This window comes from Vidua chalybeata, chromosome 9 (genome assembly GCF_026979565.1).
Source record: "Vidua chalybeata isolate OUT-0048 chromosome 9, bVidCha1 merged haplotype, whole genome shotgun sequence".
NCBI classification, from domain to species: domain Eukaryota; kingdom Metazoa; phylum Chordata; class Aves; order Passeriformes; family Viduidae; genus Vidua; species Vidua chalybeata.
The window spans coordinates 5,908,120-5,929,224 of NC_071538.1; the positions used below are offsets into that span (position 1 = coordinate 5,908,120).

General features: G+C 49.4%; 1 protein-coding gene across 1 annotated transcript in view; it reads right to left on the minus strand.

Moving 5' to 3' along the window:
* The window catches only part of SGIP1 (SH3GL interacting endocytic adaptor 1), a 53,194-nt gene that overhangs the window by 26,462 nt on the left and 5,627 nt on the right, over positions 1–21,105 (minus strand). Inside the window, exons 2-13 of the mRNA XM_053950568.1 lie at positions 15,135–15,198; positions 12,355–12,379; positions 9,820–9,876; positions 9,196–9,250; positions 8,201–8,376; positions 5,120–5,131; positions 4,630–4,641; positions 4,114–4,138; positions 3,697–3,748; positions 2,762–2,847; positions 988–1,080; positions 64–138 (exon numbers count right to left, since the gene is read on the minus strand). Of these exons, the coding sequence (XP_053806543.1) occupies positions 64–138; positions 988–1,080; positions 2,762–2,847; positions 3,697–3,748; positions 4,114–4,138; positions 4,630–4,641; positions 5,120–5,131; positions 8,201–8,376; positions 9,196–9,250; positions 9,820–9,876; positions 12,355–12,379; positions 15,135–15,198 (732 nt within the window). The remainder of the gene's footprint in view (positions 1–63; positions 139–987; positions 1,081–2,761; positions 2,848–3,696; positions 3,749–4,113; positions 4,139–4,629; positions 4,642–5,119; positions 5,132–8,200; positions 8,377–9,195; positions 9,251–9,819; positions 9,877–12,354; positions 12,380–15,134; positions 15,199–21,105) is intronic.

Sequence of the window (21,105 nt, forward strand, 5' to 3'; positions counted from 1 at the left end):
GCCACCTCCCCGGGCTGGGGCTGGCCCTGTCCCACCCCCGGTGCCACCTCCCGGAGCCGTTACCGATGCCCGGGGGCAGGGGGGAGCCGGTGCGCGGCGGCGTGGCCGGGATGTTCTTCGGGGGGAGCGGCGGAGGGGCTGAAACAGAGCACAGAGAGGGGGAAAGTTCAGCCGGAGAGCAGCAGGAGGCGCGGCACATCCCGTGGGATGTCAAAGCGTGGGATCACCGCCGGGAGAAGGGGATAAGGCAGGGATGAGCTCCACGCCCCGGCCTTGGGCACTGCCAGGGATCCAGGAGCAGCCACAGCTCCTCTGGGAATTCATCCCATCCCTCCCCACCCTCACAAGGAGGAATTCTCCCCAACAGCCCAGGAATTCTTCCCCATACCCCATCCATCCCTGCCCTCTGGCAGTTTCTGTTGGGTTTGGTGGAATTTCCCCCCTTTTTGAACATCTCAGCCTTCGCTCCTGTTTCAACCCCCGAAATTGGCATTTTAATTAACCCTGGATCCTCCGAGGCACGGAGCTGCCTCCACCTTCCTCCCGTGCCCATCCCCCGTGGATCCGGGATGGGGAATGCTGGGGCTAATTAACAGCGGCTAATTAACCAGCTGTGCTTTACAGGGGCATTTCTGCAGAGGAAATGGCTCCGCAGCTGCCCCGGGCAGAGGGAAAGCTGCAATAAAAACCCCGGATTTGGGCTGTGCTGCTCTCCCTGATGTTATCCTGGAAAAGCCGGTGCTTCCAGCTTTTCCAGCCTAGTAACCACGGCACGAACATGCAGGATCAGGATCCATCCCACCCCTGCATCCCTTGTCAATCCCACTCCCTCCTCCACCCCACACTGCTGTCACCCAAGCCAAACAAAGGGGAAAAAAAAAAAACCCTTTAATTTAAAATATTGTGGAGCTGCACAGCCCGGGTGAGGACAGCTCAAATCTTTGACCCGATTTCTGGATATATTAATTTATTTTCATGGTCACTTACTTCCAGTTGGAAAAGGTCTTGGAAGTTTTGGGGACTCTACGTTTGTGTTGATGGGCTGGACTGACCCCCATATCTCAGGCTGGTCCAGAGCAGCTGAAAAAAATCAAAAATAAACATTTGAAAGCAATGAAAAACCCAAGTGTTTTCTTCCCATCACCCAAACACACGGACGAGACACTGGGGCTCTGGGAAAAGAGGGCCCAGACAGTGACAGAAACCTCATTAATTAAAGACAGGGGGTTCTGTAATGGTGGATAATTAAAATCCTGTCTGATTTTGAAGCAGGACGTGCAATTAGTTTGACACTTATGCTGCTTGACAAACAAAACAATGCCAGGCATGGATTTGGAGACTTATCATGGGGAGGAAAACATTGTATTGATGGCCAAAGTGGTCTGGAATTTTAGGATATGCCAACAAAAAAACCCCATCAGGTAGTAAAATGAAAAGATAATTGTATTCCCAGGGAATAAAGGGGGAGGAAAAAAAAAAGATATTTTTTTATTTAATTTAGATTTCTTGGAGGTTTTGTGCGGAGAACTGCTTGCAAACATTGCTTTGATTAAAAGAATTAATTGGAGGCGTTAATGACAGGACATAACGAGGCTACGAGGGCAGTGGCCCTCCAGGAGGAGGAGGAAGAGGAGGAGGAGAAGATGATCTCTGGGAAGAACCCGCTGCAGGGCATGGATGGGGTTGGTTTTGGGGAAAACAAGTCTTGCAAGGTTCCTGTGCTTTGGGAAATCGGGGAAAATCAGCTTTGGAAGGAAGCAGAGTGTCCCTGTGTTAAAGGAAGGGAAAAAATGACATTTTTGAGATGGCATTTCCTGGGCATGGAGGGGTGCAAGGTTTGTCCAGCAGCCGCCTCCAGAATCCTGGATGGAGTTAAACCCCCCTGCTCCAGGGGGAAGGTCTGACTGGAAAATCCTGAGTTTTTATATTCCTGAGCCCTTCCCTGCCAGGATCTCTCCCAGACCTCATAATTAACTAATTGACTTAAGCACTCGCTCTGTTTCCACGCAGCCCGAATTAACCCCGGACGTGGCCACCCGTCCTTCAACCCCTGCTGGGCTCCTTCCTCCTCCAGCAGGAGGGCTGGGAGCCTGGGAATCAGGGAATTGTCCCGCTTGGAAAAGCCCCCGGAGCCCATGGACCTGCCAGTTCCACCCCTGACCTTGTCCCCAAGTGCCACCTCCACACGGGTGTGAAATCCCTCCAGGAACGGGGACTCCACCCCTGCCAGGCCTGGAGAACCTTCCCATGGCCCTGCCAGGAGGTGCCACCGTGGCCCTAAAGTCACCGTGGCCCCAAAGCTCCACTGTCACGGCCCCAAAGCTCCACTGTCACGGCCCCAAATTCCCTCTGTCACTAAACCCACTCACCACAGCCCCAAACTCCCTTGCCCAGACCCCAAACTCCCTCACCAGGTCCCCAAATTTGGGGACAGGCTGGGTACCCTGTCCCCAAACTCACCACGGCCCCAAACTCCCTTGCCTCGGCCTCAAACTCACCAGGTCCCTACACGCCCTCAGCCCGGCCCCAAAGTCACTTGCCATGCCCCAAACGCCCTCGGCCCGGCCCCAAATGCCCTCACCATGCCCCAAAGTCACTTGCCATGCCCCAAAAAGCCCTCACCCCAGCCCCAAAGTCACTTGCCATGCCCCAAACGCCCTTGGCCTGGCCCCAAACGCCCTCGGCCTGGCCCCAAAGTCACTTGCCATGCCCCAAAAGCCCTCGCCATGCCCCAAAATCCCTCGCCGTGCCCCAGACTCACCGTCCAGCTTGTGCTCCTCGAAGGCCGACTCCAGCGGGGGCCCGAAGAGCGGGGCCAGCGCCGCCGGATCCTCCCCGGGCTTCTTGCTGCGGGGCGAGAGGAGCACGGGGCAGCCGTGAGGGGCAGCTTTGTGTTCCCACCCCGTCTTTGAGGCAAGCACAAATATTTTCCAGGACTTTTTTTTTTTTTTTTTTTTTACCCCAGACCAACGAGGAGCTGGCCAAACTCGGGGTTCCAGGTGGGAAAAAGGGGAAGGAGAGCAGCAGCACCACAAGCCTGTGGTGCCAGAGTGGCTGCTGGGACACTGAGTTATTTTAGGATTAGCCAAAACTTCATGGAAAAGGATTAAAAAAAATAAATAAATACTTGACACCTGGGCCATGCTCTGGTGCAACACACCTTGAGTCGACCCCTGGAGCTGCACAGGGCACATTCCCAGTGAGATCTGGCTTTATTCCATAAAAACTTGCACGTTTGCTGTCCTAAATCAATACATTCCCCCCAAAGCTCGGCCAGCTCCCTACGGATCAGGCTCAAGGTGGCTTCCAGCAGGGAATGTCCTTGGAGATTTTGCTGGAGAGCAGGGGTGGGCACTGAGCATCCCAACCAGCACCAGCTGCTCAATCCTGCCAAAATCCCGGAATGGTTTTGGGTGGAAAAACTTTAAATCCCACCCAGTGCCACCCCTGCCATGGCAGGGACACCTCCCACTGTCCCAGGCTGCTCCAAATCCCAGTGTCCAGCCTGGCCTTGGGCACTGCCAGGGATCCAGCTGCTCTGGGAATTCCATCCCAGCCCCTCCCAGGGGACAATTCCTTCCCAAAATCCCATCGAAGCCCTCCAGCTCCCCATCAAGCACAGTGCAGGTGGGAATGTCCCAAAGCCACGCTGGGATGAGGAGCCTGAGCCGGGGATAATCCCAGCTCTGCACTGACCTGCCGGGGTCTGGCGTGGGCGTGGAGCGCCGGGGCCGCGTGATCTCCTCACCTGGGACAGGACAGACGTGGATGAGAGCCATCCCCACTCCAGAGCGTCCCCCAGACCCCGTGCTGGCAGCGGGGGGGGTCACACCTGGTGTCCCACCCACCCTGCTGTGCAGAGATCCTGGCAGGAAAAACCTGCTTTTAATTCCGATTTATTTCCGTACAGAGCCCGATCAGGGAGGTGCACGGCTGCAGGTGTCCCAGGGATGTCCCCCCTCACCTTCTCCAGGGAAAACTTTTGGGAGCTGCCAGCTCTGCCAGGACCACTTTAAACCAGATTTAAGTCACTCCTTTTCCCACCCCTGCTCCCCAAACCCCCTCCCTCAGGTGCAATGAGTGCTGCTTTTACAGACTCCGGGGGATACTTACTGGATAAATTCCTTTTAATCGTCCCCTGGAAGGAGAAACACAGGAATAAGTGGGATGCACAGGGACATGGGTGCGTGGCAGTTGTCACCCCAGGGGCAAAGCCCAGCAGAGGTGGCAGGAGGGGACATTTCCTGCAGGAGCCTGAGCTCCGGGGAGCAGAAAACCCGACAGAAAATCCCCGAGCGGCACGGAGCCGCCGCTGGCCGCTCTGCTGTCCCCAGTGCCACGTGCCCAGGGGCTGTAAATCCCTCTGGGAGCGGGGACTGCCCCCTGCCACGGGCAGCTGTGCCAATGGCTCGTGGGGCAAAAGCCAAACCCTCCCCACCACGGGAGCGGGGACATCCCAGGGGCAGAGCGGGACCGCCAGGGATTGCCACCACCGAGGTCCCGCCGTCACCGGGGGGACACCAGGGCTGTGTGGCACCACTGGCAGCTGTCCCCACGCCCTGTGCCCTCCCCGGAGCCCAGCATGGCCAGGACCCCTCCATGACCCCATTCCCATTCCCAGGTTCTTACCGGGCTGCGCCGCTGCGGTCAGCGAGAGGGGGAGAGAAGAGACACCTGGTCAGAGAGTGACACGTCAGCACTCCAAGGACCCCAGCTGTCACCCTGGGAGAGCCCCCCCAGGGGCACCCAAATCCTGGGAAATGGCGGGGATTTCCCCACTGGAAGCTGAGCTCTCTTGGAGAAACCCCAGTGGCACCAGAATTGGGTTTCCTGCCTTCTCCTCCCTTTGGATGTGCCACAATCCAGGTAAAGCCTTGCACACCTTGTCCAAATTCTTGGACCCAAACTACACCCCCAAAGCACGCTCAGAGCCAAGCCCAGCTCTAATTTTACACATTCTATTTTAAAATGCTCTAAGTCAGCGATCAAGGAAATCAAACTTCATTCTAGGAGGGCAGGATTTGTTATTTGCTTCTGGCATTTCAGCTCTAGAGACAGGACAAGAGCACACACAAAGCTGGCTTAAAATACTCCAGGAGATAAAAATGGCATTTCTTACCGGACTTTTCCTCTAAAAGAAGGCAGAGAGAGGAAAAAAAAAAAAAAAAAAAAAAAAAAGAAGGAATGAGAAGGTGAGGGATTTTTTTTTATAAAGAGGAATCAAAGATTGGTGTTGGGTTAAAGGCAAGGCAGAGGGACAGGAGTGCTCCAGCTTCACCCCTCACGTGGGAGACGGGAAGGAGAGGGAGCATTTGGAAATAGAAAAGTTGTGTCTGAGCCATTTATGGAAAGAATTCCATTGTTTTATCATGACAGGCTCTGCTGGCCGCTCCCAGCTTCATTCCCAGTCAAGGCACCAGAACTCCCAGTCCAGAGGGCTGGGAATGACAGTGACTGTGGACACAGCATCTGGCACTGGTGCCCAGCGCAGCTGAGGCTGCCCCTGCATCCCTGGCAGTGCCCCAGGCCAGGCTGGAGCAGCCTGGCACAGTGGGAGATGTCCCTGCCCATGGAATGGGATGGGATTTTAGGTCCCTCCCAGCCCAATCCATGGGATTTATGATCTCCCTCGCAGCAGGGATGTGGAGCCAGAGCAGGGCTGTGTGGCTGGTTTGGGAGAGAAGACGAGCCCAGGACAAGGGCAGGGACCTGGCAGCAAATCCTGGAGTTCCTGTGGATGCCAGATTCCTGCAGGCAGCTCCTGCCCGGGGCTCTGGTGCTTTCCTGGCCCGTGCCAGGATTCAGCTCCGTCCCCCCCAAGCCCATCTGCTCCCTTTGGCTGCCCACGCCGGGATTGGGATCCTCCTGCCCAGCCTGGCAGGGGCTTTTCCCTGAGCACATGCCATGGGAGGCTCCAGCCCCAGGGATCCCCTCCAACCCAGCACCCCAATCCCTCAGCTCATCCCACACTGGGCCCCCTCCTCAGCCCTTCCCAAAGCCCCCAGCCTCAGCAGGAAAAACACCACGGAAAAAAGAAGAGACAAAAATCATATCTGGTAAAATGCACCTTCCACGAGAATTTGGTTTTTCCTAATGTTGTTATTATCATCAATATTAAGTTGTTCATTTTGAGGTTGGGTTTTCCCCTTCTTTTTTTTTTTGTGCTTCCCAAAGCATCCAACTGCCATTTGTAATCCTGGAATGCCAACAAACAGAAACTCCCTGGCTGGGAAGCAGAAACAAAGCACACGGATTTTGTTTGGCTTTGGCTTGGAGAGTCACTCACACCTCACATCCAGGTTATTTATAAATCATGGAAAGCTTTGTCTGGGAAGTCACTTGAGCCCACACTAAAAGCTCCTGAAAGCCCAGAATCCAATCTTTTCATGGCTGAACAGCTTGGGATGAGCCATCAGGAATCTTAACAAGCCTTAGGAAAAGCAGAGGGGGATGGACTAAGGAAAAATGACCTTTCCTTCTGGGATTCACCTCCAGGGTGAGGAACATCCCTCGAAAACCCCATGGAAAATCCCACAGATGCTTTCCTTGGCTTGCGAGTCAGGGCAAAACCCCGAATGATGATGGTTGAAAATTCCCCTTGATTGAAATTCCTCTTTTTCCTCAGTGAAAAATGAGGATAAGAGGGGAAAAAAAAAAATCAGGGAATAATACATCCCGATCTCTTTTATGAGCAGGAAAGGGAATTTCTGAGACGTGTTGAATTGGAAACATCATTTCAATACATCTGAGCAACAGCTGCAGCCACAGCCCGAAATAAGGACACCAAAGCCAAGTGGAACATCAGCTCCCGCCGAGTTTGGGATGATCCCAGTGGATCACCGGCGCCGCAGGGCAGCTGGTTTGTAGCTGCCAGACAAATTCGGTCAGATCAGAACCCCAAACTCCAGCAGCTTCGAAGTAAAACAAATCCCCAGACAAGGCAAGGATAGGTTGGATTCAAACCTACCCAGGGGACCCTGAGCCAGCCCCATCTGATCCTAAATGCAAACACAGCTCTGCCTAAGGGCCTGGGGGCACAGAGATCCCGACCCATCAGGAATAGGAATTATTGAATCCCCTACACCCATAGGGATTTTGAATCCCCTATGAAAGGGGCTGCCATAATAAACTTTTGGCGGGATAATTAATCCCAACACGCAAATGGAGCAGAGCTGATCCCAGTGAGAGCCCCCGGGAGCGCTCGTGCATTTTGGGACCATTTTGGTTCCTCTTGGCTGCAGCCCTGGCTGGGCTCTGGTGCTGCCCAAGGTGGATCCATGGAGGAGATCCTTTCCATAAATCCCTGCTTTATTCTGTGACTCTGCCCAGCCCCTGCTCTAGGGCAGCCTGCACAAGGCACCAAAGTGACCAAATTCATGTGGGAGCTGCAAACCAGCAGCTGGGGGGAAAAAGGCTGGGGGGAAAAAAAAAAAGCTGGGGAAAAAAAAAACTGGGGGAAAAAAAAACTGGGGAAAAAAAAAACTGGGGAAAAAAAAAACTGGGGAAAAAAAAAACTGGGGAATAAAAAAACTGGGGAAAAAAAAACTGGGGAATAAAAAAACTGGGGAATAAAAAAACTGGGGAATAAAAAAACTGGGGAATAAAAAAACTGGGGAATAAAAAAACTGGGGAATAAAAAAACTGGGGAATAAAAAAACTGGGGAATAAAAAAACTGGGGAATAAAAAAACTGGGGAATAAAAAAACTGGGGAATAAAAAAACTGGGGAATAAAAAAACTGGGGAATAAAAAAACTGGGGAATAAAAAAACTGGGGAATAAAAAAACTGGGGAATAAAAAAACTGGGGAATAAAAAAACTGGGGAATAAAAAAACTGGGGAATAAAAAAACTGGGGAATAAAAAAACTGGGGAATAAAAAAACTGGGGAATAAAAAAACTGGGGAATAAAAAAACTGGGGAATAAAAAAACTGGGGAATAAAAAAACTGGGGAATAAAAAAACTGGGGAATAAAAAAACTGGGGAATAAAAAAACTGGGGAATAAAAAAACTGGGGAATAAAAAAACTGGGGAATAAAAAAACTGGGGAATAAAAAAACTGGGGAATAAAAAAACTGGGGAATAAAAAAACTGGGGAATAAAAAAACTGGGGAATAAAAAAACTGGGGAATAAAAAAACTGGGGAATAAAAAAACTGGGGAATAAAAAACTGGGGAATAAAAAAACTGGGGAAGGACTGACCACGGGGGATGGAGAAAGTGCAATGTTGCCCACGGAGGCCTTGAGCTCGTCCACGGTGGCCGCGCTGCGCAGGACGTCCTTGGCCTGCAGGGGCTTGATCTTGATGTTGAATTTCTTGTGCGCCTCCTCCTCCTCCTCCGACTCGCTGGAGGAGTAGAAGTGCTTTCCTTTGGTAGGTAGAGCACAGTTAAGGAATTTCCCTGCCTCGGTGCTCCGAGTCTCGCCGGAGAATCTGGGGATCTGGCGGTCCCCGAAATGCTGACCCCAAAAAGGGGGCAGGAAAATCCTGTGCTGGGCAGGAAAATCCTGTGCTGGGCAGGAAAATCCTGTGCTGGGCAGGAAAATCCTGTGCTGGGCAGGAAAATCCTGTGCTGCATCCCTGTGCAGCTGCTGCTCTCAGGGACACGCCCAGCCCGGGGGCTGTATCCCTGTCTGGATTTCATGGAATCGCTCAGGTTGGAAAAGCCCCGTGGGACAATCGGGTCCAGCCATCCCCCGCTGCTGCCCCGTGTCCCCAAGTGCCACATCCACAGGGATCTTAAATCCCTCCAGGGACGGGGACTCCAATGCCTGGCCAGCCTTTTCCATGAAGGAATTTCCCCAATATCCAACCTAAACCTCCCCTGGAATTTGAGGCCGTTCCCCCTCCTCCTGTCCCGGCCCCACCTGGCTCCACACTCCTCCTCAAGAACCAGCAGCTCCTCCCTGATCCTCCTTTTCTCCGGGATAATCCCGGACGTTTTGGTCTCCTTGGAGCATCCCGTGGGATGTTCCCCCACTCCTCATTTCACAAATGCCCCAGGTAATTCCCTCGGGAATTCGGCTTTATCTGTGGAGAGCCAGCTCCAAATGAAGACCAGGAGGTGGAAATAAATAATTATAATTAACAATAAATAATGACAGCAATGAAATACAAAGAGCCAGTGGCCTGCCTGTGAAGGCCAGCTCCTGCTGCAGGCTCTAACCCAAGAGGCAAAGCCAAAACCAAAGGATATATCCTGGTTCCTCGGGTCGGATGCTGTAGCCCTCCTCATCCAGCTCAGGTGAGTTCTGGATAGGGAACAGAAAAAAAAAAAAAAAAAAAAACAAACCCCAAAAATTAAAAAAAAAAAAAAAAAAACAAAAAACCAAAACCAAAAAACCAAAAAAACCCACCAAAAAAAAAAACCCACAAAAAAAACCAAAAACAAAAACCCCAAAAACAAAAAAAAAAAAAACAAAAAAATCCAACCAAAACAAAACAAAACAAAAAAAAAAAAAACCCAAACCAAACAAACAAACAAAAAAAACAACCAGGAAAATGAGGAACGTTAATTCCTGGGAAGGGAAAGGATGTCCTGCACAGCCCAACCCCCATTCCACGATTCATCCTGCAGAAGGAAAGGTTTCAATCCCTGTTTAGAATTCAAAGTTTTCTCCGGCCAAACTGCAACATCCCAGGAGCCAGGACAGAGCTCTCCCGAGCCACCTCATTCCTGGGAATTCTGGCTGGCAGGAAGGGATGGAACTGGGGTCTGGACCGAGCTGGTTTCACCCAAAAAGCCCAAAATGAGTGTGGGAAGAGCCTGGGATTCCCGTGGGATGCAGCTGGAGGCAGGGAAGCTCCAGGGGACACTTACGTATCTGTCCCAGTCGATCTCCGCATAAAATCCATTTGGGGCTCCATTGGTTTTCTTCTGGAAAGGAAAATTCCCATGGTTTAAACGGAGGAAGCAGGAGCACAGCACATCCCATAGCGGATGCTGCTGCTGTTATTCCACACCCACATCAGAAATCCAGCAGCATTCCCCATCTCCGGAACTCTCCCATCCCACAGAGATGAAAGGAGGGGTTTTTTTTTGAATATTCCTTAGGTGGACATCCAACATTCCTTAGGGGAAAGTGAGGAAAGGGCCGTTTCTCCCCGTGCTGGGATCTTCCAGCCCTGGGGAAGCTCCCAGTGCCAGTCAAGCGGGGAAACTTCTCAGGAGATCTTTCCTGGGAGATAAAACCCCTTCCCCAAGAAAGGGCAATCCCAAGAAGGCTTCAGATCCCGTTATCCCGCATGCCAGGCGTTGTGAATTCGGGATGGAGCAGTGGGATGAGTCCATGCCATGGAACACCAACACACACAGGAACTGCTGCTTGGGATCCAGGGAATTCCCAAATTCCAGTGTGGAAGAGGATCCGGGCATCCACCACCTCTGGAACCCTTTCCTGGCTGGCTCTGGGCACCCAAACCCATCCAAAGTCCCATGGCCACCACGATTTTGGGCACCTAAGCGGGATAATCCCATGGGATAGCTCCCTTGAGCTTCCAGAGGGACCATTCCCACCCCAGCTCCCTGCCCAGGGTCTGGCAGGATGCACTCCCTGACCCAGGGCTGGATGCAGCCCCTCACCTCCACATGGAGCAGCTTCCTTGGAAGCTCAGCCACGGGAAAACCCCCTCTGGATTCTGTCCCGTGGGAATTCTGGGTGCTGCTCCAGGGCATTCCTGCTTTTCCCCCATCCATTTTTATTTAATCCCATTTCCATCGGCCTGGCTGACCCTAAAGGGTTTTTCCTACACTCTGGATTCCAAACCAAGGATGGCTCCCTGTTTTCCACACCCCTGTGGGAGCTGGGAGCCGAGCTCAGTTTTCCTTACCCCGTTTTTATTTCCTCCTTCCCGCGTGCCCTCGGGTTTGCTATTGGAAGTTGGATCATTGGGATGAGGGCTGGGCTGCTGCAAGGGTGGGGGTGGCAGAAAAAGGGTTAAAATATCTGCTCCTTGGCTGGGTTTTTTTTGGGGGGTTTTCTTTTCAAATGCACAAAGCTAAGCTTTAGGAACTAGGGAACGAGGATTTGTCAGGAAGGGAAGGCTCAGCTGTGGCTCCACCAGGACTGAAGGTGGATTTTCCTGAGGGCTCTATTCAGCAGTCAGGCTTTGCCTCCTGGCCACTCCAGTGGCTGCCAAAATTATGTGGAAAAGGGTCTGGAGGATGAAAAATGGTATTAAATGTCTCCATCACCAATCCCTCTGCCTCAAACACCTCCAGGAGCTTCGTTTTAGTCCCTAAAAATCCCATTTCTGCATCCTTGGAGAGGACACCTGAGGTCCCTCTGCCCACACCTGGCGAGGAAAAGCTGCCCATGGGATTTCTGCTGGAAGAGGGAACAGCCTGGGCATGTTCCCTGGATATTCACAGAATTAAAGATGGGAAAATCCTCCAGGATCATCCAGCCCAAGCTGTGCCCCATCCCCACCTTGTCACCAAGTGCCACCTCCAGGTGTGGGGACTGCAAACCTCCCTGAACACCCTTTCTGTGGAGAAATTCCTCCTGATGTCCACCCTAAACCTGCTCTTTGTTAATTTATCCACCCTAAACCTGCTCTTTGTTAATTTATCCACCCTAAACCTGCTCTTTGTTAATTTATCCACCCTAAACCTGCTCTTTGTTAATTTATCTCTGCTGAACAGAGCCCTGCTGAAGGCACTACCTTTACTTCCATCTCTATTTCCTAACAAGCAGCTTAAAAACACAGCGAGTGCCCAAAGCCGAGGATTTTGGGTCAGACTGGGGGGAAACTGAAGTGATTTCTTGCATGGAGCAGTTTGGTCCCCTAGATTTTTATCTTTTAAAAACATACCCCAGCACTGCTCTCCCTGCTGAGCCTCACAAGGGGCTCATCTTTATTTTGAGGCGAAATTCTAAAATCTGGATTTAAATCCCAGTCTGAACCCAGAATATTTTTGATATCAAACACTAAAGGAGACAGGGCCCATCTCCTACCCAGCTCTAGCAGGGACATTTCAGTCTAACACCAGGGGAAAGAGCAGCAATAATTAAAAGGGGAAAAAAAAAAACAACCCACAAACATCTCCTTGTTTTCAGGTTAATATAGAAAATAAAAATAGAGGCTGGAAACAGCTGCTCGGGCAATGAACTCCTCAGGCAGCAAATCTGACCCAAGCCAATTAGCAGGGGTGGAAATGAGGATGAGGAGCTGGGCTTTAGCAGGACACCTGCTCCCTCTGCCCCTGGCGCTCCTCAGGTCTCCCTCTGTTGGTATTTGTACAGGAAACCTGGAATTTGCCTCTTTTTTTTACGTTTATTTTCTATATTAAACAGAACACTGCTCACGGATGCTGATGGTGGTGGAAGGGGAGGTGACACTGGGCAATACTCACGATGCCATCCCTGTCTGGTGACCCTCTGGAAAGAACAGAAAAAGGAGCTGTGTTAGTGCCCACACCACACCCAGTTAACTCCTGGAAATTGGTTTTTAAATGAATTCATGGCAGCACAAACTGGAATTATCAGCACGTCTGAGTTACCTGCTCCGCGTGGAACCCACGCAAGGTCGCAGAATTTTTTCCCCCCTCGTGTTATCAGCTGATAAATTTTAGGTTTATCAGGAGATAAAGTGCTGCTGCTGGGGCTGGCACTGTCCCAGCTGGCTCCTGCAGCATCCCACAGCCACATCCCTGCCCCGTGTCCATCCTTTGCAGGGGACAGAAATCCCATCTGGAGGAATTTCCAGGCCCTCCTTCTGCCAGAAGGACAGACCCTTCTCTGCTGAGGCTCCCCAGGGACCCTAATCCCCAGCTGCTGATGGGATTTGGGATCCGGGCTGCAGGGCATGCAGGGATTTAGGGAATGCAAACACATCCCGGGTTCCCTGCGCTGCCAGGGATGTGCCACGCCTGGCTCGGGCATCACGGGAGCCCTGCTGGCAGCTCCTTGTTTCACAGGGAATAACGCCAGCCCTGAAAGTTTTCCAGTCAACCCATGCCGTGTCCCATCGCTCCCATTTAGGCTCCATCTCTCTGCGCAAAACTCCCTGAAATCCTTTGGAAGTGGCAAAAATCCCTTCTGCTTTTATGTTTCCCCCTCACTGCGTGATCCCCAGCACAGGGGGTGTCACCTCCCGCCCCCATCCCGGCTGGAATTGCTGGGCAGACCCTCCCCAGCAGCTCCAGCAGAACCATTCCAGACCCATCAGCAGCTCCAGGACCCCAGCACGGTGTCCTGGGGGGGCGGCCACGGCCGGGGGTGACCGCAGGGTGTGGCATCCCTGCCTTCTGCTACTCCATCCTCTTCCTCCTCTCCCGTTCCATCCCCTTCCTTCCTCTCCCACTTCCATCCCCTCTCTCCTCTCCCGTCTCCATCTCTTTCCTTCCTCTCCCAGCTCCATCCCCTCCTTTCCCTCCTCTCCCGTTCCATCCCTTTCCTTCCTCTCCCAGCTCCATCCCCTCCTTTCCCTCCTCTCCCGGCTCCATCCCTTTCCCCCCTCTCCCGGCTCCATCCCCTCCTTTCCCTCCTCTCCCGTTCCATCCCCTCTCTCCTCTCCCGGCTCCATCACCTCTCTCCTCTCCCGGCTCCATCCCCTCCTTTCCGTCCTCTCCCAGCTCCATCCCTTTCCCTCCTCTCCCGTTCCATCCCCGCTGCCGGCGGGGATTTGGAGAGCGCCCAAAGCCCCCGGGGCCGCGACCGCGCCGTGACCCCGCCGTGCTAATCACCGCTGCCGCTAATTGCAGCGTCCTCCGGGGTGGCCTCTCCGCGACCTCCCGAGCAGCCCGGAGCCCTCCCGGCCCCGGCAGCCGCTCCCCAACCTGCCGGGAACAGCGGGAACGATCCGTGCGGATCCCGGCCGCGGCTCCAGCCCATTTCCAGGATGCAAAGGAGCCTCGCTGCCGCCCGTCGCGATAAATTATGGATGAGCTCACAGCCAGCTGGAGCTCCCGGCTGTCCCACAGCTCGCTGGGGGGATGCCACCACCCCTGGGGGCAGCGGGATGGCACCTCGGGGCTGCGCATCGCTCTTTTGGGGCGCGCCCCGCGTGTCCCCCGTTCTCTGCAGCGGGAAAAGCCCGGCAGAGATGCCAGTGCCACCAGGGCCACCTGGCCAGGCCAGGCAGAAACCTCCAAGCAGCTCCCACCAGGGCATGGAGCAGCTCAGGGGAACAAATCCAAACGGAATAAAAGGAAAAACCTCGGAGTTTCTGCTGACAGACACAAAACACCCGAGCAGAGCTGCAGGAGGGGGCTCCCTGCTGCCTGTCCCCTGCTGTCCCCAGGACATGGTGGCACAGGCTCCTCGGCCACAGCACTTGGGCACATCCACCCCAAAGCCACAGCAGCCACAAATTCCACATGGAATTGTTGGGGTTGGAAAACCCCTCTGGGATCATCAAACCTCAACCATTCCCAGCACTGCCAAGGCCACCCCATGTCCCCAAGTGCCACATCCACAGGGATTTTAAATCCCTCCAGGAATGGGGACTCCAACCCTCCCTGGGCAGCTGTGCCAGGGATGGAAAACCCATTCTGGGAAGAAATTTTCCCAAAATGTCCAATCCAAACCTCTCCTGGCCCAGCCTGGGGCCGTTCCCTCTCCTCCTGTCCCTGTTCCCTGGAGCACAGCCCGACCCCCCCGGCTGTCCCCTCCTGTCAGGAGCTGTGCAGAGCCACAAGGGCCCCCTGAGCCTCCTTTTCTCCAGGCTGAGCCCCTTCCCAGCTCCCTCAGGGATTCTCCAGCCCCTTCCCAGCTCCCCCAGCCTCTCCTGGAGCTCCAGACCCTCCCCGGGCTGGGCTCAGCCCCCACACACCCCCCACCAGATGTGGGGAGAATCCCCTGCCAGATGTTTTCCGGGAAGTGAAACCCCTGTGCTGCACCTTCCCCAGCCACCAAACCCTGCACAAACATCTGAGTTAATCCAATTTGCACCTCTAACGAGCTCCACAGGGCAGGGAGGAATCTGCTCTGACTCCGAGTCCTTTTCCACCGGTCCCCAAAAATCCCCCACACTCCAAGGGCTCCCAGGAAATCCCACATTTGCTGCATGTGCAGGGACACAGCTGGAATGCGTTTGCAGATAAAACCCCATCCAAAGACAACAACGGGCCCGGGATGCCCCAAATTCCTGCTGCAAAGCACATTAAAGTCTCATGAGCTCTGATCAACTTACGTGGAATCAGTGTCCTTTTCTTTCTTGCGTATGCCAAAGGCCTTCCTGGTGCGTTTTTTCAATCCTGAGGGGGAAGGAACACAGAGCAGAAGGCAATATTAATGTAACCCTCCCCCTAATAAATCCTCCTCGAGGCTCCCCATGGCTGCAATCCATAAACGAGGTGAAAAAAGGGAAGAGCCAGAGCCAAGGGATCACAGAATTAAGGGGCTGCCAGGAGGTTGTGGGGACATTTGTTTCTGCCATTTATTTGTTCATTTAACACTTATTAACTCCCTCCCAGTGTGTGGGACTGAGTTATTTCCCACTTAATATTTGTTTCACAGTTATTATTTCCCAGTTAATATTTCCCACTCAATATTTGTTTCAGTTATTACTTCCCACTCAATATTTGTCTCACAGATATTTTTTTTTCCCAGTTAATTGCTTCACCGTTATTATTTCCCAGTTAATATTTGTTTAACAATTATTACTTCCCAGTTAGGATTTATTTCCCAGTTAATATCCTTTTTCACATGTAATTTTTTTCACAGTTAATTGTTTCACAGTTGGTATTTCCCAGCTAATATTTCTCACTCAATATTTGTTTCCCAGCTATTATTCCCAATATTTCTGCCTGAATGACTCCCTCCTTTCCCATGCTGTTTGTGGGCACTGATGAAAGGAGGAAAAACCCTCCTGGGCGTTAAAACCCAGTTTAAACCCGAGTTTGGCTGTGCTCAGCACTGAGTTTTATCTGCTCAATGCCTGGCACCAAGCACTGCAGAGCCAGCTGGGAAATCCTGGAATTCCAGAGCCCCCAGGAGCAGAAGGAGCACAGTGGGTTCCTCCAGGCTCTTCCCTAGGCCTGCTGCTCCAGCTAAGTGCAGTTAATTCCCATAAGAAAGAACCGAAAGAATGAGAAGCAGTTCACAGAACAACCCATTCTTGTCAAGAAAGATGAGTTACACCTGGAATAACAAAATAAAGAATAATCCTAAACAACAACTCCAGCCCATAAGCATCCACCAAAAAAAAAATAAAAAAAGTCAACACCTCTAAAAGAAAAGCCTGGCAGAGTCACACACAAGCACCTTCTAACCAACAGCACAAGCAGCAAAAAATGACCAGGAATTCGAGTCGGACCTTGGTCCTGATCAGAAACTTCACAGCTCATTTTGCCCACTCAATATTTGTCTCCCACTTATTGTTTCCCACTCAATATTTGTTTCAGAGCTATCATTTCCCAGTTCATATTTGTTTCACAGTTATTATTTCCCAGTTGATATTTTTCTCCCAGCTATTTTTTCCCCACTTAATATTTCTCACTCCATATTTGTTTCCCAGTTAATATTTGTTTCTCCCAGTTATTATTTCCCAGATCATATTTATTTCACAGTTATTATTTCCCAGTTGATATTTTTCTCCCAGCTAATTTTGTTTCCCCAGTTAAGATTTCCCACTCAATATTCGTTTCCCAGTTAATATTTGTTTCCCAGTTATTTTTTCCAACTCAATATTTGTTTCAGAGCTATTATTTCCCAGTTCATATTTGTTTCACAGTTATTATTTCCCAGTTCATATTTCCCGGTTGATCTTTTTCTCCCAGCTATTTTTTTCCTCACTTAATATTTCTCACTCCATGTTTGTTTCACAGTTAAGATTTGTTTCCCAGTTAAGATTTCCCACTCAATATTTATTTCCCAGTCAATGTTTCCCAGTCATTATTTGTTCCCCAGTCATTATTTGTTTCAGAGTTTTTGTTTCCCAGTTAATATTTGTCACTCAATATTTGTTTCCCAGTTAATATTTCCCAGTCAATATTTATTTCCCAGTTAATATTTATTTCCCAGTCAATATTTGTTTCCCAGTCAATATTTCCCAATATTATTTCAATAATATTGAAATATTTGTTTCCCAATTATTTTTTCACACTCAATATTTGTTTCAGAGTTTTTATTTCCCAGTTAACATTTGTTTCACGGTTAATATTTCCCAGCTAATATTTGTTTCATAGTTAATATTTCCCAGTTAACATTTGTTTCACAGTTATTATTTCCCAGTTAACATTTTTCTCCCAGCTAATTTTTTCCCCCAGTTAATATTTCCCAGTCAATATTTATTTCCCAGTCATTATTTGTCACTCAATATTTGTTTCCCAGTTAATATTTCTCACTCAGTATTTATTTCCCAGTAATTATTTCCCAATTAATATTTGTTTCCCAGTCAATATTTGTTTCCCAGTCAATATTTGTTTCCCAGTCAATATTTGTTTCCCAGTCAATATTTGTTTCCCAGTCAATATTTGTTTCCCAGTCAATATTTGTTTCCCAGTCAATATTTCCCAGTTAACATTTTTCTCCCAGCTAATTTTTTCCCCCAGTTAATATTTCCTACTCAATATCTGTTTCCCAGTTAAGATTTCCCACTCAATATTTGTTCCCCAGTCATTATTTCCCACTCAATATTTGTTCCCCAGTCATTATTTCCCACTCAATATTTGTTTCCCAGTTAATATTTGTCACTCGGTATTTGTTTCCCAGTTATTTTTTCCTCACTCAATATTTGTTTCACAGTTATTATTTCCCAGTTAACATTTTTCTCCCAGCTAATTTTTCCCCCAGTTAAGATTTCCCAGTCAATATTTATTTCCCAGTTAATATTTGTTTCCCAGTAATTATTTCCCAGTTAATATTTGTTTCCCAGTCAATATTTCCCAGCTATTATTCCCAATATTTCTGCCTGAATGACTCCCTCCTTTCCCTGCTGTTCGTGGGCACTGATGAAAGGAGGAAAAACCCTCCTGGGTGTGTTAAAACCCACTTTAAACCCGAGTTTGGGGTTCCAGGGAGCTCAGCCCGTGCCCTTCATCCCACCTGGCACAGCCACAGCAGCTCCAGATGTGCCCCCAAAATCACACCCAGAGCGGGGCTGGTAGGGAATTTCAGGGGTTTGGGGGATGAAGGAGATGGCAGAGCTTCCCTTCACCCCACATTATAAAGCTTATTATTATTAATTAACAGATTAAACAGATTATTATTATTAATTAAACAGATTATAAAACTTATTATTATATGCTATATTAAATAATAAATTATTATCTAGAAATCAATGTAAAACCCCCGTGTGGGTATCCTTCCCTCAAAAACAACAAAACAAAACAAAAAAACACGCCAAAAACCAAAAAGAAAACAAAAAAAAAAAACAAAAAAAGAAAACCAAAAAAAGAAAACAAAAAAAACACACAAAAACAAACAGAAAAAAAAACAAACAAAAAAACCCAAAAAACCCAACCAAAAAAACAAACAACCAACAAAAAAAAAAACAAAAACAAACCCCCACCCAAAAAAAACCCAAAAAACAAAAAAAAAAAACCAACAAAAACAAAAAACCCAACAAAAACCCCAACCAAAAAACCACCAAAAAAAAAAAAAAAAGCCACAACAAATCCCCCAAAATTCCCACTGGAAGCATTTTTCCTCCTCGAGGCTCTGCCATTCCATCTGCCCCAGCCCCGTTTTCCTGCATCTCCTCAAAATCCATGAACTGCCAGCACCAACTCTGCCAATATTTGTGGAAAAAACACCGATGTTGGGGCAGATTTGTCAAACCTCGCCTCAAAGAGCTTTTCCTGCAGCCCAGAATTCCCATTCCCAGTTTTCCAGGAGGGAGAGGGAACACCTGGGATGTCCCAGCCGCCGTGGGAGCTCTGCTCCTCCTCTCCCAAATTCGGGTTGGGATCCCAGCCACAAACTCTGCATAAATCCCATTTTCCTTCACATTCTTCCTCTCCAATCCCAAAACTGGGCTGGGATTCCTGCTACAAACTCTGGATAAATCCCATTTTCCTTCAGATTCCTTCTCTCCAGTCCCAGTACTGGGTCAGCATTCCACAAATTCTGGATAAATCCCATTTTCCTTCATGTTCCTCCTCTCCCAAAATTGGGTCCAGATTCCTGCCACAAACTCTGCATAAATCCCATTTTCCTTCTTATTCCTTCTCTCCAATCCCAATAGTGGATTTGGATTCCAGCCACAAACTCTGCATAAATCCCATTTTCCTTCATATTCCCCCATCCCCAAACCCAAAATTGGATTGGGATTCGCTACAAACTCTGCATAAACCCCATTTTCCTTCACATTCCTTCTCTCCAGTCCCAAAACTGGGTTGGGATTTCACAAATTCTGGATAAATCCCACTTTCCTTCGGGTTCCTCCTTTCCCAAAATTGGGTCCAGATTCCTGCCACAAATTCTGGATAAATCCCATTTTCCTTCACATTCCTTCTCTCCAATCCCAATATTGGGTTGGGATTCCACAAACTCTGGATAAATCCCATTTTCCTTCACATTCCCCCTCTCCAAACCCAAAACCCAAAATTTAGGTTGGGATTCCTGCTACAAACTCTGAATAAATCCCATTTTCCTTCAGATTCCTTCTCTGCAATCCCAATAGTGGATTTGGATTCCAGCCACAAACTCTGGAAAGATCCCATTTTCCCTCTTATGCTTCCTCTCCCAAGTTTGGGTTGGGATTGCACAAACTCTGGATAAATCCCATTTTCCTTCACATTCCTTCTCTCCAATCCCAAAATTGAGTTGAGATTCCACAAAATCGGGATAAATTCCACTTTCCTTCATGGTCCTTCTCTCCCAAAATTGGGTCCAGATTCCTGCCACAAACTCTGGATAAATCCCATTTTCCTTCACATTCCTTCTCTCCAGTCCCAGTACTGGGTCAGGATTCCACAAATTCTGGATAAATCCCATTTTCCTTCATGTTCCTCCTCTTCCAAAATTGGGTCCAGATTCCTGCCACAAACTCTGGATAAATCCCATTTTCCTTCACATTCCTTCTCTCCAATCCCAATATTGGGTTGGGATTCCACAAACTCAGGATAAATCCCATTTTCCTTCACATTCCCCCTCTCCAAACCCAAAACCCAAAATTTAGGTTGGGATTCCTGCTACAAACTCTGCATAAATCCCATTTTCCTTCACATTCCTCCTCTCCAAACCCAAGTTTGGGTTGGGATTGCTGCCACAAACTCTGGGTAAATCCCATTTTCCTTCAGATTCCTCCTCTCCAAACCCAAACCCGAGTTGGGATTGCTGCCACAAACTCTGGGTAAATCCCATTTTCCACCTCCAACAGCTCTGGGTGCTCAACATCAACATTTAGGGCAGGATTTCACCCCAAATCTGCGTTTTTAAGGCTGGCACTAAAAAAGAGCAGCAGGCCTGGCCTAAAGCCAGGTTTAATTTCTGAGCTGGGGGAGATTTCCCCACCCTCTCCCTGCAGAGCTGCAAAAAAAAAAAAAAAACCAGAGTTCAAACGGGGGAAAAAAACCAGAGTTCAAACGGGGAAAAAAAACAGAGTTCAAACGGGGAAAAAAAACAGAGTTCAAACGGGGAAAAAAATTGAGAATTAAAATGGGAAAGAATAATTAAAACGGGAAAAAATAGAGTTAAAATGGGAAAAAAATTGAGAATTAAAATGAGAATTAAAATGGGAAAACCCATTTAAACCCGTCCCCAGCCAAGTGCCATGTGGGCTCCCAGCTGGAGCAGCCTGGGAGCCCCCAGCCCTCGGGGGGCACTGGCAGCGGGGTTTGGTGCCCAGCCAGGCTCGACTCAGCCCCGCCATGGGCGGCACAGCAAACAGGGCCACGCTGGGGATCCGCCCCAAATCCACCTGCACAGCTCACATAGAGAGAGATGGGAAAAGGAAAATAGGTACATAGATACGGGAAAATAAATCCATATATGTATAGGGAAATAAATCCATATATGTATATATACAGGGAAATAAACCCATATACATATAAATATATATATATATATATATATATATAGGGAAATAAATCCATATTGATATATATATATATAGGGAAATAGATCCATATTTTTTAATATATATATATATAGGGAAATAAATCCATATACATATATATGGGAAAATAAATACATATATATATAGGGAAATAAATCCA